The sequence below is a fragment of the Quercus lobata genome, chromosome 10 (genome assembly GCF_001633185.2).
Source record: "Quercus lobata isolate SW786 chromosome 10, ValleyOak3.0 Primary Assembly, whole genome shotgun sequence".
Classification (NCBI taxonomy): Eukaryota; Viridiplantae; Streptophyta; class Magnoliopsida; order Fagales; family Fagaceae; genus Quercus; species Quercus lobata.
Window position 1 is genome coordinate 26,433,454 of NC_044913.1, and position 19,354 is coordinate 26,452,807.

At 36.5% G+C, this 19,354-nt stretch overlaps 2 protein-coding genes across 2 annotated transcripts; one reads left to right on the forward strand and one right to left on the reverse strand.

The window, feature by feature from the left end:
• Window positions 1-9,592: 9,592 nt before the first annotated feature.
• On the forward strand, window positions 9,593-16,397 carry LOC115964149 (kinesin-like protein NACK1). The gene is made up of 15 exons (XM_031083488.1): window positions 9,593-9,847; window positions 10,695-11,073; window positions 11,236-11,325; window positions 11,419-11,519; window positions 12,073-12,189; window positions 12,292-12,373; window positions 12,470-12,537; window positions 12,639-12,698; window positions 12,791-12,915; window positions 13,665-13,863; window positions 13,960-14,070; window positions 14,163-14,255; window positions 14,360-15,313; window positions 15,431-15,756; window positions 15,872-16,397. The coding sequence occupies exons 2-15, from the start codon at window positions 10,836-10,838 to the stop codon at window positions 16,197-16,199; spliced, it is 2,892 nt and encodes a 963-aa protein (XP_030939348.1). The 5' UTR covers window positions 9,593-9,847; window positions 10,695-10,835; the 3' UTR covers window positions 16,200-16,397.
• Window positions 16,398-18,681: 2,284 nt separating this feature from the next.
• Window positions 18,682-19,354, reverse strand: LOC115964150 (non-specific lipid-transfer protein 2). The gene has a single exon (XM_031083489.1). The coding sequence runs from the start codon at window positions 19,249-19,251 to the stop codon at window positions 18,970-18,972; it is 282 nt and encodes a 93-aa protein (XP_030939349.1). The 5' UTR covers window positions 19,252-19,354; the 3' UTR covers window positions 18,682-18,969.

Genomic DNA, 19,354 nt, shown 5'->3' on the forward strand with positions numbered 1-19,354 from the left:
TGTAAGAAGTGACAAAATTGTTTGCTTTGGGACCGGGATATTGGTGGTCCTCATAGGGTTTGGGATACTAGCCATGGAGACTTGTTTGTGTTAGGTATATACAACTGTGTGTTAATTGATACTGTATTCAAAATTTCTATTAAAAAAAAAAATTGTGAACTAATAAATATGAGAGTGTAATTTGTTACAAAAGGAAGATAGCCATTGACACAATTATAACTTCTAGGACCCAAATTTTTATTCTGCAGTAAGTATATCATATGTTGATAATACAAACACATCTAATATGAACGAATGAATGAGAAGGAAATATGGAGTTCATTATCATTCAACATGTTCCATTTAAGTATAGCAACCTACATCCAAGCACCTGCAAATATCGGATTCCCGGTAGTAATTGTTTCTGGGGCATAACTTATTACTTTTTTTTTTTGTTTTGTTTTGTTTTTTTGTTTTTTTTGGGCCAATAAGTCATACACAAAAATTGTTGACATGATCTATAATAATTGGTGTATAATAAAAGTAGTGTTAATGGTGGAATCAGGTGAAAATGATGTTACTCCAATAAAAACAAATTATGTTAGTTATAAAAAATATTGTGATCATAGCAATATAGCATCACTCTATTTGGACTCTCACAATTTCATTAGTTCTGCAAGTTTCTGTTTATTACTCTACTGAGAACCTAGCAATACTTTTGGCGTGTGTGTGTATATATATATATATATATATATATATATATTAATGAAAGAAAAATTATAGAAAACTAACTTAAAGCGGCTTTGAAAATAATTTATGTTTTTTTTTAAAAAAGCAAAATTTGTTTTTGGGAAAAATCATTGACTCCATTCCCACCACCCATACCCCTTAAACCCCTCTTCATCACCACTTGGCTTGGCTTGCTTGTTTGTCATTGATCACAAGCACTAGTTACTAACTGTTGCAACCACTGATTGTTGTCCCTACATAGCCTGTATGTCATCACCTCGTCAACCACTATTAGCATGAGAAGTTGCAAAACACGAAGAAACCCTAGCATTAGTGGAAGTGCCAATTGACACTCCTAATCATCACTTCCACCCCAAAATTTTGTCGTAGCCTCCTCTCACTTTTATGTAGGGGAATTAGCCTTGTTGTGTCCACATATGTTATGATTAGTTAGTTACTTGTAGATAGACTAGTTGATTTAGATGGAGTTTAGTTCAAGAACAACATTAATCACATGTGTTAATTCTTGTGAGCACATGTGGAATTAATAAGGCAATAAGATTTAGCTATATGTGGCCAATTAGAATAGGTAAAGTGATGAATATATATATATATATATATGTGTGTGTGTGTGTGTGTGTTTATACATATATATGTTTGTAACTCTCATTTGGATGATTAAATGAGAAATACTCTCTTGTGCTTAGATTTGTGATCTATTGTTGCTGGTAGGTAGATGCCCTCTTAAAGTAGTCTCTCATTAGAGAAGGTGATTCTCTCTTGTAAAAGACAATCCTTTCGAACACCCACCATACTCATGCAATCAATTTTCTAGATCCATCATCAACCAAACTCCCACTTGCAATCCAAAACCCTAATTTCATAATCATCAAACCCTATTTGCATTTAGATCCAAGAACCCTTATCAATCACTCAAATTCCACTATTCTAATGCTATACCCAAAAAATTCCCAAGCCCTCAAAACACTAATCTCTTGTGCTAGGGTTTGAGCGGCACTCTCTCTAGAACTCGTAGAATAGTGTGTCCCTTTCTCAGTATAGGTGTTTGTGTATCCTTTGCTTCCCTTCCCATCGGTGGAGCGGTAGGGTGTCTTGGGCTTCTTTTCTTTTCCTTTGCCTCGTTTCAGCTTTATTATCTCTATCTTCTTACCTTTAGTCTTGGGGTTTCTTAAAATGGAGGAAGTCGAAAGTATGTGGAAAAAACTCTCTTTTTGAGGAAGAAGAGGTTGGTCTTGAAGTTTGGAAATTACCTGGGGTTACAAAATCGCTTCTGGCTGGAAAATTCTTAACTCATCACATGGTTAACAAGGAGGCAGTGAATAGGACGTTCAAGACGCTATGGAGAACTCGAAAACCCTTCATAGTCCATGATATAGGGGATAATAAAATGGTGTTTAAGTTTGATAACGAGGTGGACTTGGAAAGGGTCATGGAATATGAACCATGGACCTATGATAAACATTTGGTGTTGTTCCAAAGGATTGATGATACTACAACTATTTCATCCCTCTCTTTTATTGAGGGTACCTTTTGGGTTTAGATTCATAACCTCCTCATCAAAAGTATGACTCCTGAGCTTGGCATGTCTATAGGTAATTATATTGGAAAGGTAGTACGAGTGGCTGATGTTGATGAGAAAGGAACAATAGGTCACTCTTTCCGTGTTTGTGTTTCCATGGATGTGTCCAAACCTTTGAGTAGGGGGTGGAAGCTCTGGGATAATGGAGCTGCTGTTGGTTGAGCTTCTTTTCGCTACGAAAGACTTCTGAATTTCTGCTACTGGTGTGGTAGTTTAATGCATAAAGACAGAGACTATGATCTGTGGCTTAGTAATAGAGGTAAGGCTTCCTTGGATAAGAGGTAGTTTGGCCTGTGGTTTAGGGTCGAAGTGGACTTTTCTATTTGAAAACCATGGAGCCCTGTGGTGGGGTCTGAGTGTGAGGATGGCTCGAACTTTTGTCAAACCATGTCATCGTAGGTGAAGAGAAGTACTATTGATTGCCTGTCCGGCGTGGCAATCGGTGACTCCCGTGTAGAGATAACCCAACCCGATAAGGAAACTCTGGTTGTAGAGCTTAAAAGTAACTTGCATGTGAAGTCTTTGTTGGGTGATTCCGAAAGATTTGATAAGACGTTGCAGATGATTGATAGTGAGCTAGGCTTAATTGCAGACTTTGTGGCCCCACCAAAAGAGGACTTTTCGAAGGTGGTAATTAATGCAAAGTCAAATCCCCCAATGAAGCTTCCTGTGGACGAAATCATCGAAACAAAAATATCTGAGACCCTTCCTTGGAATGGTGATTTGGGCCCCAGATGGAAAATGGGCCGAGCCACATCTTTGCCTTCTTAGCTGTGAACACGAGGCCTCCACTCATGGGCATCTCAAATGTTAATGGGCCTAAGGGTAAGTCTCAAGCCAATAGCCAAGGTAAGTGGTCTAGAGTTGAAAGAAAGCCCACTACTAACCCCTTTGATGCTAATATGTGTGACTTAAGTAGGGAGAGACCTGCCTTTGAAGAACTAGAGCCCCAAACAAAAAAACATAGACTGTCATCCACACATGGCCCTAACCCATCTACTTCTCCATCGGTGTTGGCTGTTGTTCAGCCAAGCCAGTCACCATAAATTGCCTAAGCTGGAACTGTCGCGGGCTTGGGAACCGACGACGAGTTAGAAAGCTTTCCGAGTTAGTGAGAGCAAAAAGTCCCAATTTGGTATTCCTGATGGAAACCAAAAAGAAAAACTCATATATGGAGAAGATTCAATGCTGTTTGAAGTTCGATAACATGTTCCTAGTTCCTAGAAGAAATCTTAGTGGTGGCCTTGCCTTGTTTTGGATGAATGATTTAGACCTTCACATTCGTACCTTCTCCCCTCACCATATTGATGTAGTGGTAAATCCAAGGGTTGATGATGCCCGACGGTTTACGAGGTTTTACGGAGCTTCGAAGATAGTCAATTGGGAAGATTCTTAGTCCCTACTTTGCCATCTTAGCACCCAATATGACTTGTCATGGGTTTGTATTGGTGATTTCAATGAAATCACAAGATTGGAGGAGAAGTCTGGGGGTGCTTTAAGGCCTAATAAGCAAATGCAAGACTTTAGAGATTTTCTTGATTTTTGTGGTTTTAAGGACATTGGGTTTAATGGACTGCTGTTCACCTAGTGTAATAATAGATTTGATGGTCCTCTAGTGTGGGTCAAGTTGGATAAAGCCATTGCCTCGGCTAAGTGGATAATCAAGTTCCCATCTGTTTTCCTGCATCATCTGTCTAGATTCTCTTCAGGCCATAAGCCTATTTGGCTCTGCTCTGATGATGTGCACTGTCGGTTTTATTGCCCCCCCAAGGCCCTTCCGCTTCAAATAGATATGGATAAAGGATGAGATGTGTGAAGGGGTGGTCCATGCTGCTTAGGACTTGAGGCTGAAGGGTGAACCTAGGAGGAAAGTCTTGCAAAAGGTGAGTAATTGTCAAACCCAACTGAAATCTTGGAATAAGAATGTGTTTGGTAATATTAGATTATCTATAGCTCGCAAAAGAAAATTGTTGGCTAAGGTGGAGTCTGAAGCTATTATAGGGCAGGGCATTAGTCAGGTCAAAGATCTCAGGGAGGAAATTAATAAATTGATGGACTTAGAAGAGTGTATGTGGAATTAGAGAGCAAAAACATACTGGCTTTGATATGGTTAGTAGACTTCAAAATACTTCCATTGTTGTGCAAATGAAAGGAATAAGAGAAATTTCATTTCAGGCCTTGAAGATAACCACGGTCTTTAGGTGGAGGATGAGGATAAAATTGGTGATTTGCTTAATAGTTTCTACTCTTCATTATTTTCCTCTTCAAGCCCCACTAAGTTTGATGAAGTTCTTGAAGGCATGGAGACTCGGGTTACTCAGGAAATGAATGAGGAGTTGCTCCGATCCTTTGAGGCCTCTAAAGTTCAAGCGGCTCTCATGCAAATGAAAGCCAATACAGCCTCTGGCCCAGATGGGCTTCCTCCCCTGTTCTACAAATAGTACTAGTAAAAAATTTGCTCTGATATCTCTGATGCAGTCCTGGATATACTAAATTCAGGTATAATCCCTCAAGATCTCAATCACACTTTCCTTACTCTTATTCCTAAGAATAAAAGTCTGAGGTGGGTAACGAATTTTAGGCCAATTAGTTTGAGTAATGTGTTATATAAGCTTATTGCAAAGGTGCTTGCTAATCGTTTGAAAAAGTTTCTTCCTCAGTTGATTTTGGAAACCTAGAGCGCTTTCTTAATAGGTCATCTTATAACTGATAATATTCTGATAGCTCATGAGATCCTACATTACTTGACGGCCAAGCGAACTGGTACGATGGGGCTGATGGTTTTGAAGCTCAATATGAGCAAAGCCTATGACCGTGTTGAATGGGTTTTCCTGGAAAAAATCATGGCAAAAATGGGTTTTAGTAGTAGATGGATTTCACTAATCTCTATGTGCATAAGATCCGTCACTTACTCTATCCTTCTAAATGGGCAACCACATGGTCTTATTTCACCACAAAGGGGCCTTTGCCAAGGTGACCCCCTATCACCATATTTGTTCATGTTGGTCACTAAAGGGCTGCATGGGCTCCTAAGGAAAGCTAAAAATGAGGGCAATTTAAGAGGTGTCTCCCTTTGCTCGGCTGGCCCTCAGATTTCTCATTTACTATTTGTCGATGATAGCCTCATCTTCTGTAGAGCCACCATCTCATAATGCCGGAAAATCCAATCAATCCTTCAGATTTATGAAAATGCTTCGGGCCAAAACATCAATCGAGGTAAGACTAATCTGTTCTTTAGCTACAATACATTAGCTCAGACTCAAGAAGAAATTAAAGCTCTCTTGGCAGTCCCAGCTATCCAAAGGTATGAGCAGTACCTAGGCCTCCTTTCCTTGTTTGGTCGGGGTAAAAAGAAATCCTTTAGTATGTTAAAGGAGAGGATTTGGAAGAAGCTAAAGGGTTGGAAAGAAAAGTTATTGTCTCAGGCTGGCAGAGAGATCTTGATCAAGGTGGTGGTCCAGGCGATCCCCACCCATACCATGTCATGCTTCAAACTTCCGAAAGGCTTATCAACGAAATTGAAGTCTTGATTAGGAAATTTTGGTGGGGTTATCGTGGGGAGCATAAATGAATCCATTAGGTCAGTTGGGAGAAATTATGTTGATGGGCTTTAAAGAGCTGAGCAGATTTAATGACTCCCTCCTCGCTAAGCAAGTGTGGCATCTAATGAATAGTGAAGAGTCTTTGTTTCATAGGGTCTTCAAGGCAAAATTTTTTCCGAATTGCTCAATTATAGAGGCGAATAGCTCAAGCAAAGGGTCTTACGCATGGAATAGCATAGCCCAAGCCAAATGGGTTATCGAATTGGGCTCGGTTTAGCGTGTTGGGGATGGTAAGTCCATAAAGGTAAGAGGTGATAAATGGTTACCGAGCCTCCACTGCAGTTGTATTGTTTCTCCACCCTCTTCCCTTAGTCCAGACTCAAATGTTGGTGCCTTGATTGATGAAGAGTCCTACACATGGAATACAAACCTGATTCAGAGAGAATTCCTAGCACATAAAGCTAGAATCATTTCTGGTATCCCCCTTGAGCATTCACAACCTCCTAGATAAGCAGGTTTAGTTTCCCTCTAACCAAGGTGTGTTTACCACTCGCAATGCATATAAATTATTATCTTTGTTTGAGAGACTGTCCCTCCTAAATTGTTCAGACCCTGGAAGGCGTAGGCAATTATGGAATGGAATTTGGTCCTTACAGGTACCTCGCAAGATCAAGCATCTAATGTGGAAGGCAGTAAACGAGGCAATCCCAACTTTATACAATCTATGGAGACGTCAAGTGGTCCAATCGGTTTCTTGCCCTGGGTGTAAATCCACTTGTGAAGATACTATCCACACATTGTGGGGGGGCCTATTCTAAGGATCATTTGGGAACCTGATGAGATGAGTAAAAAATTGCTTAAGTATAAGTTTACCAAATTTGGAGACCTGTTGGAAATGGTTTTTAGGTTTAAAGGTAGCATGGATATGGACCTCCTGGCTATGATCTTCTGGATGATATTGGAGAAAAGAAATTCTGACCGCATGAGGGGTAGCTCTTACAGCCATCAGGATATTCGCCCCAGGGCCTTGTGGTTCCTCCACTATTTCTCAGCAGTCCAATTACCTCAACAAATCCATCATCTTCTTGTTCCAGGCCGTAGGATCAGGTGGATCCCTCCAATTTCCCCGCTCTACAAGGTGAGCTTTGATGGGGCGATCTTTAAAGAAATAGGGGCTGCTGGTTTGGGAGTGGTCATTCGAGATTCAGAGGGCAATGTGGTTGGTGCTTTGGCTAAAAGAATTCCCCTTCCCCTCTCTGTGGCTATGGTGGAAGCTCTTGCCTGTAGAAGAGCAGTCCTGTTTGCAAAGGAATTAAGTATTTTTTATGCTACATTTAAGGGTGATGCAGAGATTGTAACTAATGCTCTGCGCGATGGAGGGTTAAACCATCCCAAATTTAGCCATGTCATTAATGACTCCCTTGTGCTAGCTAGTGGCTTACGCTTTTGTAACTTTGCTCATGTAAAATGGCTAGGTAATTTAGTCGCCCATTTCCTTGCCAGAACGTCCAAATCTGGTAATGAGCTTTAGGTTTGGATTGAATCCATTCCTGACGATATAGCTCCTCTTATAGCTCGTGATGTATTGTAATTTTCGTTCTTTTTATTCTAGCAGGCTTTCGGGTTTGGTTTCTCAAAAAAAAAAAATAAAATAAAAAATAAAAAATTCAATCTAACAAGATCTCACATCAAACATAAATCCCATCTCAAGTCCAAACCATAAAGGAGCACTCTATATCTTCCCATCCTAAACCTTAGCCTTCAAATCTCAAGAATCCACTTAAATTCCCTCAAGTAACCCAAGTTCCAAGTGTTCCTAGCAACCACCGCTGGCCATCGTCGTCAGCTTTAACCACCATCAACTTGCTATCACTATCTTCATTGTCACTTGCAACCCTCCACTTCTACTACAACCACTACTACCACCACCATTTCCCAACCTATAATTGGCAATTGCCATTATTGAAAATATGTTCTAATTTTCTGCTGAAAATATCATTTTACACCAAAATAAACAGTCTTAGTTTATGTTTACTTGAAAAAATGATATAAGGATGATTTTCTATTTTTTTAAACAAAATTGTGGCAAAAGTTGTGGTCCTAGCATTACATTTTTTAAATTTTTTTTTTTTTTTTGGATTGGTTATGGTCTTCAAAACCCAAATAATGGTTGACTTAATATGTTATAAATTTGATTTTCTTTTAGGGCATAACCTTTTCTTGGTTAGATTTTTAAGTTTTTGGATCAAACTTAGACCTAAAAAAGGTTCAAGATTTGAGTAGCATAATGTTTGGAAAAGAGTTTTTCAGGTAAAATTTTATTTCAAAGTTGTAGTTAAAAATTTTCTAAATACTAATAATTTTCCTTGTTTTTCTAAACAAGAGAGCTATTTCTAGGATATAATTTCAAGATCAATTTTTATGAAGAAATATATAATTATAAAAAAAGAGTAAAAAATTAACCAATATTATAACATCATTACTACTCTCTCTACTTTTTATATTTTTTATTTTTTATTATTATTATTATTTATGCTAGAGACACAATTTTTAGCACAACTTTGTACCACAACTCACCAATCATAACTCGCCATGTGGCGAGTTAAGGCACAAAATTATGACAAAAGTTGTGCCAAAAATTGTATCTCTAGCATAATTATTTTTTTTTTTTTGGAGGGTACTCCCACTAGGCCACTACTTGTCATTGCTGCCACCATATACATTCAATATTTATTGACTATTGATGTTGGTCACACGGCACAAAGGTGTCATTACCAGGACCTCTACAATTATCATTTTATCATCTCCATTAACACCATCATGGCTAATGCCGTTCCACTATAGAAAATTATTGAACACTCCGGGAGTATTATAAATACATATTTTTTTCTCTCACATGAATTGTGGGTCCCAATTATAAACTTAATTAGTGGGACTTATAGTTATGTGAGGGGGGAATATACATTTATGATACTCCGAAAGTACCCAATAATTACCCTTCCACCACCATATCATCATCAAAAACATTACTGTCATTATCATTAATATCAAACAACTTAGTTTTGTAATTTTTAAATATACTAAACGAAAACAATGGAAAAAGAAATATAAATTGATGTAATTGAAATTCACATCAGTTTAAATTCATTGGGACACAACTTAAGAGAAATTTATTGAACAAATATTTCCTAATTTGCTACCCAAAAATTATGTGCAATTTTTTGGTGCATTTCCTCAAGTTGTATTGACTAATAAAGTAATGAGCAATGAACGGCATAGTTAAATTTATGTTCGTAAGAGAGAAAACAATTTTTGTACTGTATTAGTCAATGTAACTAATTTAATTAGTGACCTTAAAATACATCACTAATGTGTGAAACTCATACATGCTATGTCCTAAAGCAGGTATCTCCAAAAATTATGGACTTAGAATAAATATGGCAGGCTTTGCAGGACGAAAAAATAATAACAGAAAATCGTAGGGGTACCTGAGCAACATACCCTTTTACTTTTTTGTCCTTTTGTCGGAGAATTAATTAAAAGTAATAAACAATAAAAGAAAAACCGTTGGAACTTGAAAGCTGGGACCGCTTTACTCGGCGATTTAACTCCAAAAAAAAATTAAATCGGAGAGAGAGAGAGAGAGAGAAAATTATTATTATTTAAAAAAAGAAAAACGAGAAAAAGAAGAACTAGCCGTTGGAGACCCAAATTCAAAAGGATTGAACGGACAGAGAGAGAGAGAGAAAGCAGTGTCGCAATCACACACTGAGAGAAGAGACCTCTAAAAGCTTTTTTTGATTTCGTTTTTTGTATCTCTCTCTTGAAACCCTAGAAAACTCTCTCAATCAATAAAATCATCTTTCCACAATAAAGCTCTCTCTCTCTGACGCTCTTCTCTCTCAGAAAAACCTAACTCCGTTCTTCTTGTTTTCGTAAACTTGTAGATCGATTTCGTTTTGGTTTCGTTTGCCTCGAATATTTTCTCGAAGCTTCCGTGAGTGATTTTTCTCTATATCTATTTTTTGTGTTTTGTAGTTCTCTATTTCTATATCTATAATAACTAAGTTTCCTTTTATGATTCAAATCGATCTTTTTATTGTTATCTGTGTTTAAAAATGGAAGCTTTTAATTTTTTTAATTTTTTTTTTTAATCTTATTAGGAAAAACTTGTTGCGATTAAATCTAACCTGAACTTGAAAATGAGTAGAAAATTTTGAGGATTTTTTATTTTATTTTAAATAATTGCATTTTGTAATTTTCAATTTGATAGGTTAAATTGTTTGATCTGTTTGATCCAAGAAAATGTAAACATGAATTTGATAATATTGCATTGTATGTATATTAGTTTAGTTCAGTTCAATTTTTTGAGAATAAAGTGAGTAATAAGAATGACACTTCAAAATCCTCAGCATGTTCATGATCACTCCTTGCTTGTGTGTCCTCAATGTGATGTGAGGAATTTTTTTTAAATAAAAAAAAATCCTTTGATTTTATATATGCTTTGATAAAAGATCTGATTTGTTTTACTTTTGATGTTTTAGAACTAATAAAATGAAAATTTTCATTATTTTTGTTTAATTTTCATTTTGTTAATTATTGTGCTGTATTTTAAATACAATTGAGGATTTGGGCTAAAATTGTAAGGAAGAAATATTAAAATTAAAAACCCAATTCTTTGTTTTGTCTGTTTCAATTTTAATACACTCTTATGAGGTTTATATTGAATTTCTTTTGATGGCATCTTCATAAGTTCAGACTTGTAAATTTCACCCAAAGTTGTTAATATAATAATCCAATTTTAATTCTTTTGTCATAGACTGACCCCTGAATGATTTTCACAGATACATTAGGATCTGGCAGCTATTGCTATTCTATCCTAGTTACTTTCACATTCAGAGAGAGTTTGATTCTTGTGGGAGAGGACTAGTTCCCATTTCTTCTTTGTGTTCTCGTAAGCTCACTTCTAGATTTTAAGTGTAAAGATGACTGTAAGAACTCCAGGAACACCTGCTTCAAAGATAGACAGGACACCAGTATCAACCCCGGGAGGGCCAAGATCTAGGGAAGAGAAGATTGTCGTAACAGTACGGTTAAGGCCTCTAAACAAAAGGGAGCAGCTGGCCAAAGACCAAGTAGCATGGGATTGCATTGATGATCATACAATTGTGTATAAGCCCCCACCTCAGGAACGTTCAGCTCAACCGGCATCGTTCTCTTTTGGTATTTGATTTTTTTTTTTTTTTTTTTTTTTTTTTTTTTTTTTTTATTATTTTTTTTTTATATCCTCTCAATAATTAATTATAATGTATATATATAAAAGTTTGTTTTCATTTTGTTTATGCTTTCAAAAATCATCAGTTAACTAGGTTCTTCTTATTACAGATAAAGTTTTTGGTCCTGCTAGTATAACCGAAGCAGTATATGAGGAAGGAGTAAAAACTGTTGCCCTGTCTTCTTTGATGGGCATCAATGGTAGTACATATCCTTTAATTCATATATCTTGACTACCTTTTTAATTTTGTTTTTTGCTTGAATTAAACAATCATTTCATATCTTGTATTGCAGCAACTATATTTGCATATGGACAAACTAGCAGTGGGAAGACGTACACAATGAGAGGAATCACAGAGAAAGCTGTTAATGATATCTATAGGCATATAATGAATGTAAGCTTTAGGGTAACCTAATATTCTTGTTCCTTGGATTTTTCTTGAATTCTATTCTGTGGCAGAGCAGGAACTTATTTTAGTGGGGCTGAGGCCCTGAACTAGATAATTTTATAATTTGACATGAGGCCAAAATATACTCGAAACTTTATGATGATATTATGATTAAGGCATAATTACATCTAATAAAAATTACAGTATAATTGAAGAATATCTTAACGAAATTCATGACACAAAAAGATAAGATATCTACAAAATAGAGAAGATAGTGTTTATTGAGAGACAAAAAGATAAGATACTTACAAAGTATTTCAAGTCATGCCTAGTATTGGCTGGGGCAAAAAGAAAGAATAACAAAATCAAGTATCCCCTGAAAAAGTTGAGCTTGGAGTTTTTCACTTTATTAAAATCTTCAATATTGATTTGTATAACTAGCTTCCCACTTGAACTTTCTATGTCACAAAATTCTTTATTTGTATGAGTACTTACTCGGGTTGATGAAGTCAGCAGCACATATCCCAACTAATTTTATGCTCATTTGGCATGATTGCAGACACCGGAGAGAGATTTTACAATCAAAATTTCTGGACTTGAAATATATAATGAGAATGTAAGAGACCTGTTAAATTCAGAATCTGGTCGCAATCTGAAGTTGTTGGATGATCCAGAGGTATTATATCTGTAAATTTTTTTCTGTTTTTAGGAACTTGCTTTGACTTTTGACTGATATTTTCCACCATCATCTGGAATTTTTGTCAATCTCTCCATGCAGAAAGGTACCGTGGTTGAGAAGTTGGTAGAGGAAACAGCAAATGATGATCAACATTTGAGACAATTGATCAGTATTTGTGAAGGTATAAAATTGTATCTCCTTATGCTTGAGTTAGCTTAGCTTCCTTATTATTTTTTTATGTCTTGGTGGCAATTTACCATTTTCTTTGGTTTTGTAGCTCAAAGGCAAGTTGGTGAAACTGCCCTTAATGATAACAGCTCACGGTCACATCAGATAATACGGCTGGTAACTTTCATGGATCATTTCTCTTGTTATTATTATTATTTAGATGAAGATTTTTCTTCTGACAAGTAACATATTATAAATACTTTTGTTTCTCCACACAGACAATTGAAAGTACTCTCCGTGAAAATTCAGATTGTGTGAGGTCTTTCATTGCAAGCTTGGTAAATATAAAGCATTCTTTCCTTTACCTGCTAATTTAAACTGCATCGATGCTTACTTTCATAGAGTAATTATTAATATCTATGATCTGCAGAATTTTGTAGATCTAGCTGGAAGCGAAAGAGCTTCACAGACACATGCAGATGGTGCTAGGCTCAGGGAAGGGTGCCATATTAACCTTAGCTTGATGACACTCACAACAGTAATCAGAAAACTGAGGTCAGAATCTACTATATCATGTTTTTCTGTATGGATACAGTATAGGCATCTTAAAGCCTGCTTTCATCTTGAACCTTGTAGTATTTGCTTATTTATTTTATGAGCATTGTGCAATTTTAAAAGTTGCATTGGGCTCTATAAAAGAAGCACACATCTTCCTAACATGTAAACTGTCAAAAATGAAATAGGAAAATCTCGACTGGAACTAAATGTGGCCTAAGTTATAGATGAATTTATGTAAAATTCATACTTTGTAAAGATAGGATCAGGTGACAGAAGATAGGATCAGGTGAACATGCTTATTATTTGTAAAGAAACACACATCCTCCCACCAGTGCATGTGTCCTGTGTTTAGGTGACTTGTATAAAATTTATACGTTGTACTAATGAATTGAAAGCCTCATCTCCAGAATATAGGATCACTAGAAAAGTTTCTTTCTTTGCAGCAACCTGCATATGATCAAGTGTTTCTGTATGGTTTCCTGGACTTCCACTGAAATTGTTGACCCCTTTGTAGTTGAATGAATAGGGTGGACAGAATAGTCCATCATGGTTGATTTGTGGTGTTTTACATAGTTATGGTACAAAATTGGTAATACTTATTATAGGTGGTGGAACTTATTAGCAGTTTGTGAATACTGTGAGGAGCATTTTAAAGCTTAGTACAATATTTTCCATGATGATTGGGGCATAATGTACACATCCATCTAAATAGCCTATTGTTGATCCCCTGAATCATTTATATGCAGTGTCGGCAAAAGAAGTGGTCATATACCCTACAGAGACTCTAAGCTTACTCGCATATTGCAGCATTCACTTGGTGGGAATGCACGCACCGCCATCATATGTACTTTGAGCCCCGCAATGAGCCATGTTGAACAATCTCGAAACACTCTATACTTTGCTACCCGGGCAAAAGAAGTAACGAATAATGCCCAAGTAAACATGGTACTGTTGCGTTGTCCCCCTTGGTTAATTTCATTTTCTACTGATTTCAAAAGAAACACAAATACTGATTTTTTTTCCCCTTTAAACACTCATCAGGTTGTTTCAGACAAGCAACTAGTAAAACATTTGCAGAAGGAAGTAGCCAGGTTGGAAGCAGAACTGCGCACTCCTGATCCAAAGAAGGAAAAAGATTTCAAAATTCAGCAGGTAAGGTTGCTATACATCTCAGGGTTGACTTTGGAGTTAGTGGAGTGGAGTTGAATCCATGATGGTTATTTCTTGTATTTGATCATGTCTAGATGGAGAAGGAAATGGAAGAATTGAGACGCCAAAGAGATCTTGCACAATCTCAGGTGGATGAATTACGCAAAAAACTTCAGGAGGACCAGCAGGTCTCCCTCTCTCTCCCACACATACACGTGATTAATTTCAACTTCTCACAAAAATTAAAAATAAAAATGTCATTTCAATTTACTCTTTCATTTCTATTGTTCAGGGTTCAAATCCAATTGAATCTCCCCGTCCATCAGTGAAGAAATGTCTCTCCTATACCGGTGCACTATCTCCAAAACTTGAAGGCAAGGAGCTAGGCCGTGGTGATAAAGTGAGAAGTACAATGTTAAGGCAGTCTATGAGGCAATCATCAACAGCTCCGTTCACACTTATGCATGAAATTCGAAAACTAGAACACCTCCAGGAGCAGCTTGGAGAAGAAGCAAATCGAGCTCTTGAAGTACTACAAAAGGAGGTGGCTTGTCATAGATTGGGTAACCAGGATGCAGCTGAAACAATTGCTAAGCTACAAGCAGAAATAAGAGACATGCGCTCTGTGCGTTCATTACCAAGAGAAGTTGAAGTTGGAAATGTAGTTGCTCCTAATAAGAGTGTCAGTGCTAATTTGAAGGAAGAGATTACAAGACTTCATTCACAGGGTAGCACCATCGCCAACCTTGAGGAGCAGCTTGAAAATGTTCAGAAGTCTATTGACAAATTGGTAATGTCTCTTCCAAGCAATTATCACCAGTATAACAGTGAATCATCCTCCAAGACTAAGAAGGAACTAAAAAAGAAGTTACTTCCTTTGGCTTCAAGTAATGCAGCCAACCAGCTAAATTTTATAAGATCTCCTTGCTCACCTCTATCAGCTTCTCGGCAAGTTTTGGAATCTGATATTGAAAATATAGCTCCAGAGAACGATGATACTGTGTCCAGTGAGACTCATCCAGAGTCTGAAAAGGAAACACCAACAAAGAATGAAGAAGGTGGGGATGTCTCATCTAAGGAAAACACTTCAGGCTACCGGCGTTCTAGTTCAGTTAACATGAAGAAAATGCAGAAGATGTTCCAAAATGCAGCAGAAGAGAATGTAAGAAGCATAAGAGCATATGTTACAGAACTGAAAGAACGTGTGGCCAAACTTCAATACCAAAAACAACTACTTGTTTGCCAGGTATAATATCTTGTCTTTCTATTATTAATTTCTTCCCCATCTTGACTACTAGTTTCACTTTGATACACTTGTGTCTTTCTATCGTTTTAATTTTTGCATTTTTTATATTGCCTCTAGGTGCTGGAGCTGGAAGCAAATGAAGAAGCTGGGTACAATTTGGAGGATGAGGAATACACATGTGAGCCAGATGAGCCACAGGTTTCATGGCAAGTAACTTTTAGAGATCAAAGGCAGCAGATCATTGAGTTATGGGATATGTGCTACGTCTCCATCATCCATAGGACCCAGTTTTATTTGTTATTCAAGGGGGACCCAGCTGATCAAATATACATGGAGGTGGAGCTTAGGCGCTTGACTTGGTTACAGCAGCATCTAGCAGAACTTGGGAATGCAAGCCCAGCTCCTCAAATAGGGGAGGAGCCCACAATCTCTTTGTCATCAAGGTCTTTTTCTTCTCTCTCTCTTCCAGGCAGCTTACTGGAATAAAAATTAATTGTCATTTTTAGTTTTACAAGATGACTGAAAATTTGAATTTTCATATCTTGTTCTAATGTGCAGTATCAGAGCATTGAAGCGTGAAAGGGAATTTCTTGCAAGGAGGTTAACCTCACTTTTGACTGTGGAAGAGAGAGATGAATTGTACATTAAATGGGATGTCCCACTTGAAGGGAAGCATAGGAAGATGCAACTAGTAAACAAGCTGTGGACAGATCCCCATGATGCTAAGCATATACAAGAGAGTGCTAAAATAGTGGCAAAGCTTGTAGGATTCAGAGAAGGTGGCAACATGTCAAGGGAGATGTTCGAGCTTAATTTTGCACTTCCATCTGATAAGAGGCAGTGGCTTGTGGGCTGGAATCAAATTTCAAATCTTATTCATTTGTGAAAAAATTACATTTTGTTTGTAAGTAACTTTCCATTCTTATCTTTTGTACATGCAATTGAATTTTGGAGCTTTCCTCCAAAATGTCTTATGTTATTTCTTAACGTGTGACTGATTGATCGCACTATGCTTGATGATGGCTCGAGATATTAATTTTTGTAATATTCATATTTGAATAAAAGAATCAATTCATTTGGCTTCCATCTGATTTGAACTTTTGGATATTAATAAGGTCCGCTGTTGGGAAAGGAAATGCCATTATCTTAATTCCTCTTGTACTAGTAATGTGGGGTGGAAGCCGCAAGAAGCATGTCTACTTTCAAGAATCTATTTAATAATACCTTACCATAATAGGAACCTAATTTGACCTAAAAAGCATTAAAAGCACCTGCAAAATCTATTATCTTGATCTCAAATTGTGCATGAGAAACATAAGAAGCATTTTTTAATGAGTAATGCTACAAACGAAAACTATTTTACAACATTTTTACAAAATGTTGATGTAACCAACTTCTTATTAGTTTTTATTTAAGCCCACCATTAATATCACTTTTCCATTTACGAATAATTACTCACCACATTAGCAGTTTGTAAAAAATTTTGTAAAATAGTTTGTATCTCTAACATTATTCTTTTTTAATTTCTCTTTTTGCTGATGTTATGCAGTTTAAGTGTTTAACCATTTTTCATTGAATGTCAACTCCAAGAATTACTGTTTCCAACATGTACATAAATATGTTTGACTCCCCCATCACCTTTATACATGCAGTATTGACTTATGGGGTCCTCAAAAAAGTTTTCTACTATCTTTTGTTGAGGATATACTAGCTTTGATATCAAAACTAACATAACAAAATCAACTAGAACAGAAAAATAAAATAATAAACCTTAGAATAGGGTTCCTGGGAATCAGTTTCAAGCAGAGTAGAAAACCTAGGAATCAATATCTAGGATGATGGGCTGGATTTAGCACCAGGCCATTGGAAAATTCTAACTGAAAATTTATTAATATCATTCTTATATAGATTACTGGGATTAAACCCTAATCCTAATGGAATTGAGTAAAGCTTAATTGTTGAATTACAAAAATAACTTGACTCTAGGAAATTATATAACAACTAATAACCAAATTAGCTAACAAGACCTAGAATAAAATCCAAAGGACCAATAGTTAAAGTAGAATTTAACTTGTAAAATTAAATTAGTCTAAATAAAAATAAGATAGTCTAGATATTGCCCCTGTATTATCCGACAATTGGTTTTGGCAATTAGAGGCGAGTCCACAGGGCTTTTCCTTAGAAGATTTTCTAATTAATATCTATGTATAAAAAAATTTGTCTTGTGCTCCTTGAATGTATGTAATCTTTCTTGTTTTGGAAGCTTGAGCAAATGCTGATGTCAATTATAAGTAATGAAGTTAAAACATCTCTTTGGGAGGAAAAATATGGGATTCATTTGTGTTCTGCAAGCTTATTTCCTTTCTATATTTGCTTTGTTGCTTCATAACATATTCCACATGTTTGGTTCCATTCATTCTAGATTTCAGAGTATACATTCAATATTAGAAATTTTGGTAGAGTTGCCGAACAGGTGTGTTGTAGTCATTTTTGACTGGTTAGTTTTGATATACTACCTATTTTGAGAAGGAAAAAAAGAAAACAAGAAAGAGATGTTTTAGATAGCTATTGGATTGATCATATCACCAGCAGATTTAACACCTATCTTCTAATGTCTGTTATTACCCAGTAAATTTATGGTTTCTTTTGTGATATAGAAACCAAAAAGTGAACGAAAAACTTCTATGGAAACCATTCCTCTAAATTGACTTAAGACAATCTTCAACTTCTGAGCTTAAATTCCATTAGCACATTGGCCTAAATTTTAGCAATCATTCTCATTTGTTGTTAGTGTAAGAGAAATTCCATTTTGGAAACATTTTTGACTGCTGAGCTACTTGCACTATGTTGCGAAATTGATGACAATGTTAATTCACTGTACTATGCTGGCTAATAATTATGTTGGCCAATTCAATCGAGCTATGCAGATGCACTGGAATTGAGACTCCGCACATAGGATTACAATATATATATATATATATATATATATCACAAAAAGGAGGTACTTTTCTATAGCATCAGAACTTCCAAATAATCAACATCAGCTGGTGACATAAAGCCACATTGTGAAATAAAATCCCCTGTTTTGGTCCTTGTAGCCTACTAGATTCAACTTCCATGAAAGCTCATCTATCCTCGATAATCTAAGTTATGATTGGAAATTTTGCTTATGTGCTCCATTAAATTTAGGAAGATATTACAATACAGTTGGTCTTCTAACCCGAACGAATTGCAAAAGTGTGTTTCCAGTTTTATTTATTTATTTATTTCATATGCATATAAATGTGACTTTAATCCATATTCCTCCCCTTCTTCCATAATAAAAATAGTAAAATACTGTGTAGCATGCTCCATGTGTGAGAGAGAGAGAGAGTAAAAGCTCAAGTTCAACATTGATTTTGATAATGCATTAGTGGCCTTGCAACAACTAGTATATGACAAACCACTCAACAGACTAAATGTGGGAACATGTGCACACGACCCCAACATTATTTCCATCACAACTAGTGCTACTAACAACATATTACGATATACGATAGACCACACCAACTTTAACATAAATAAACTCTCTAATCTCCACCCTTGACAATTATGCATCAAAGCAGCATGATGCATATAGGATAGAGAAATAGTCCCACCATGAATGTTTTAGTCATCTAGCACTTGGGAAAGGGAGTTCCACAAGTGTTTGCAACTTTCCTGGCATTGGGGGAGTTGACAAACTTTTTGAGGTTGGGGTTCTTGAGGTACTGGCAGAGGCAGGGTTTCTGTTCCTTGATCTTACTGCAGCAGAGTGTAGATGGTGGACTTGCAGATGTGATTGCACTCACACAAGGGCTCAGCTGTGTTGGATTGCATGTTACTGCCATTATTACTTGTGTTTTAGCTAGGAGCAGCACCAGCAGAGTGCACACTACTGCAATGTATGATGCCTTCATTTTCCACTCACTTGAGGATATCAAAAGATTTGTGTCTGTGCGTGTGTGTGTGTGTGTGTGAGAGAGAGAGAGAGATGGTGGGGTGTGTGTGGTGAATTTGGCT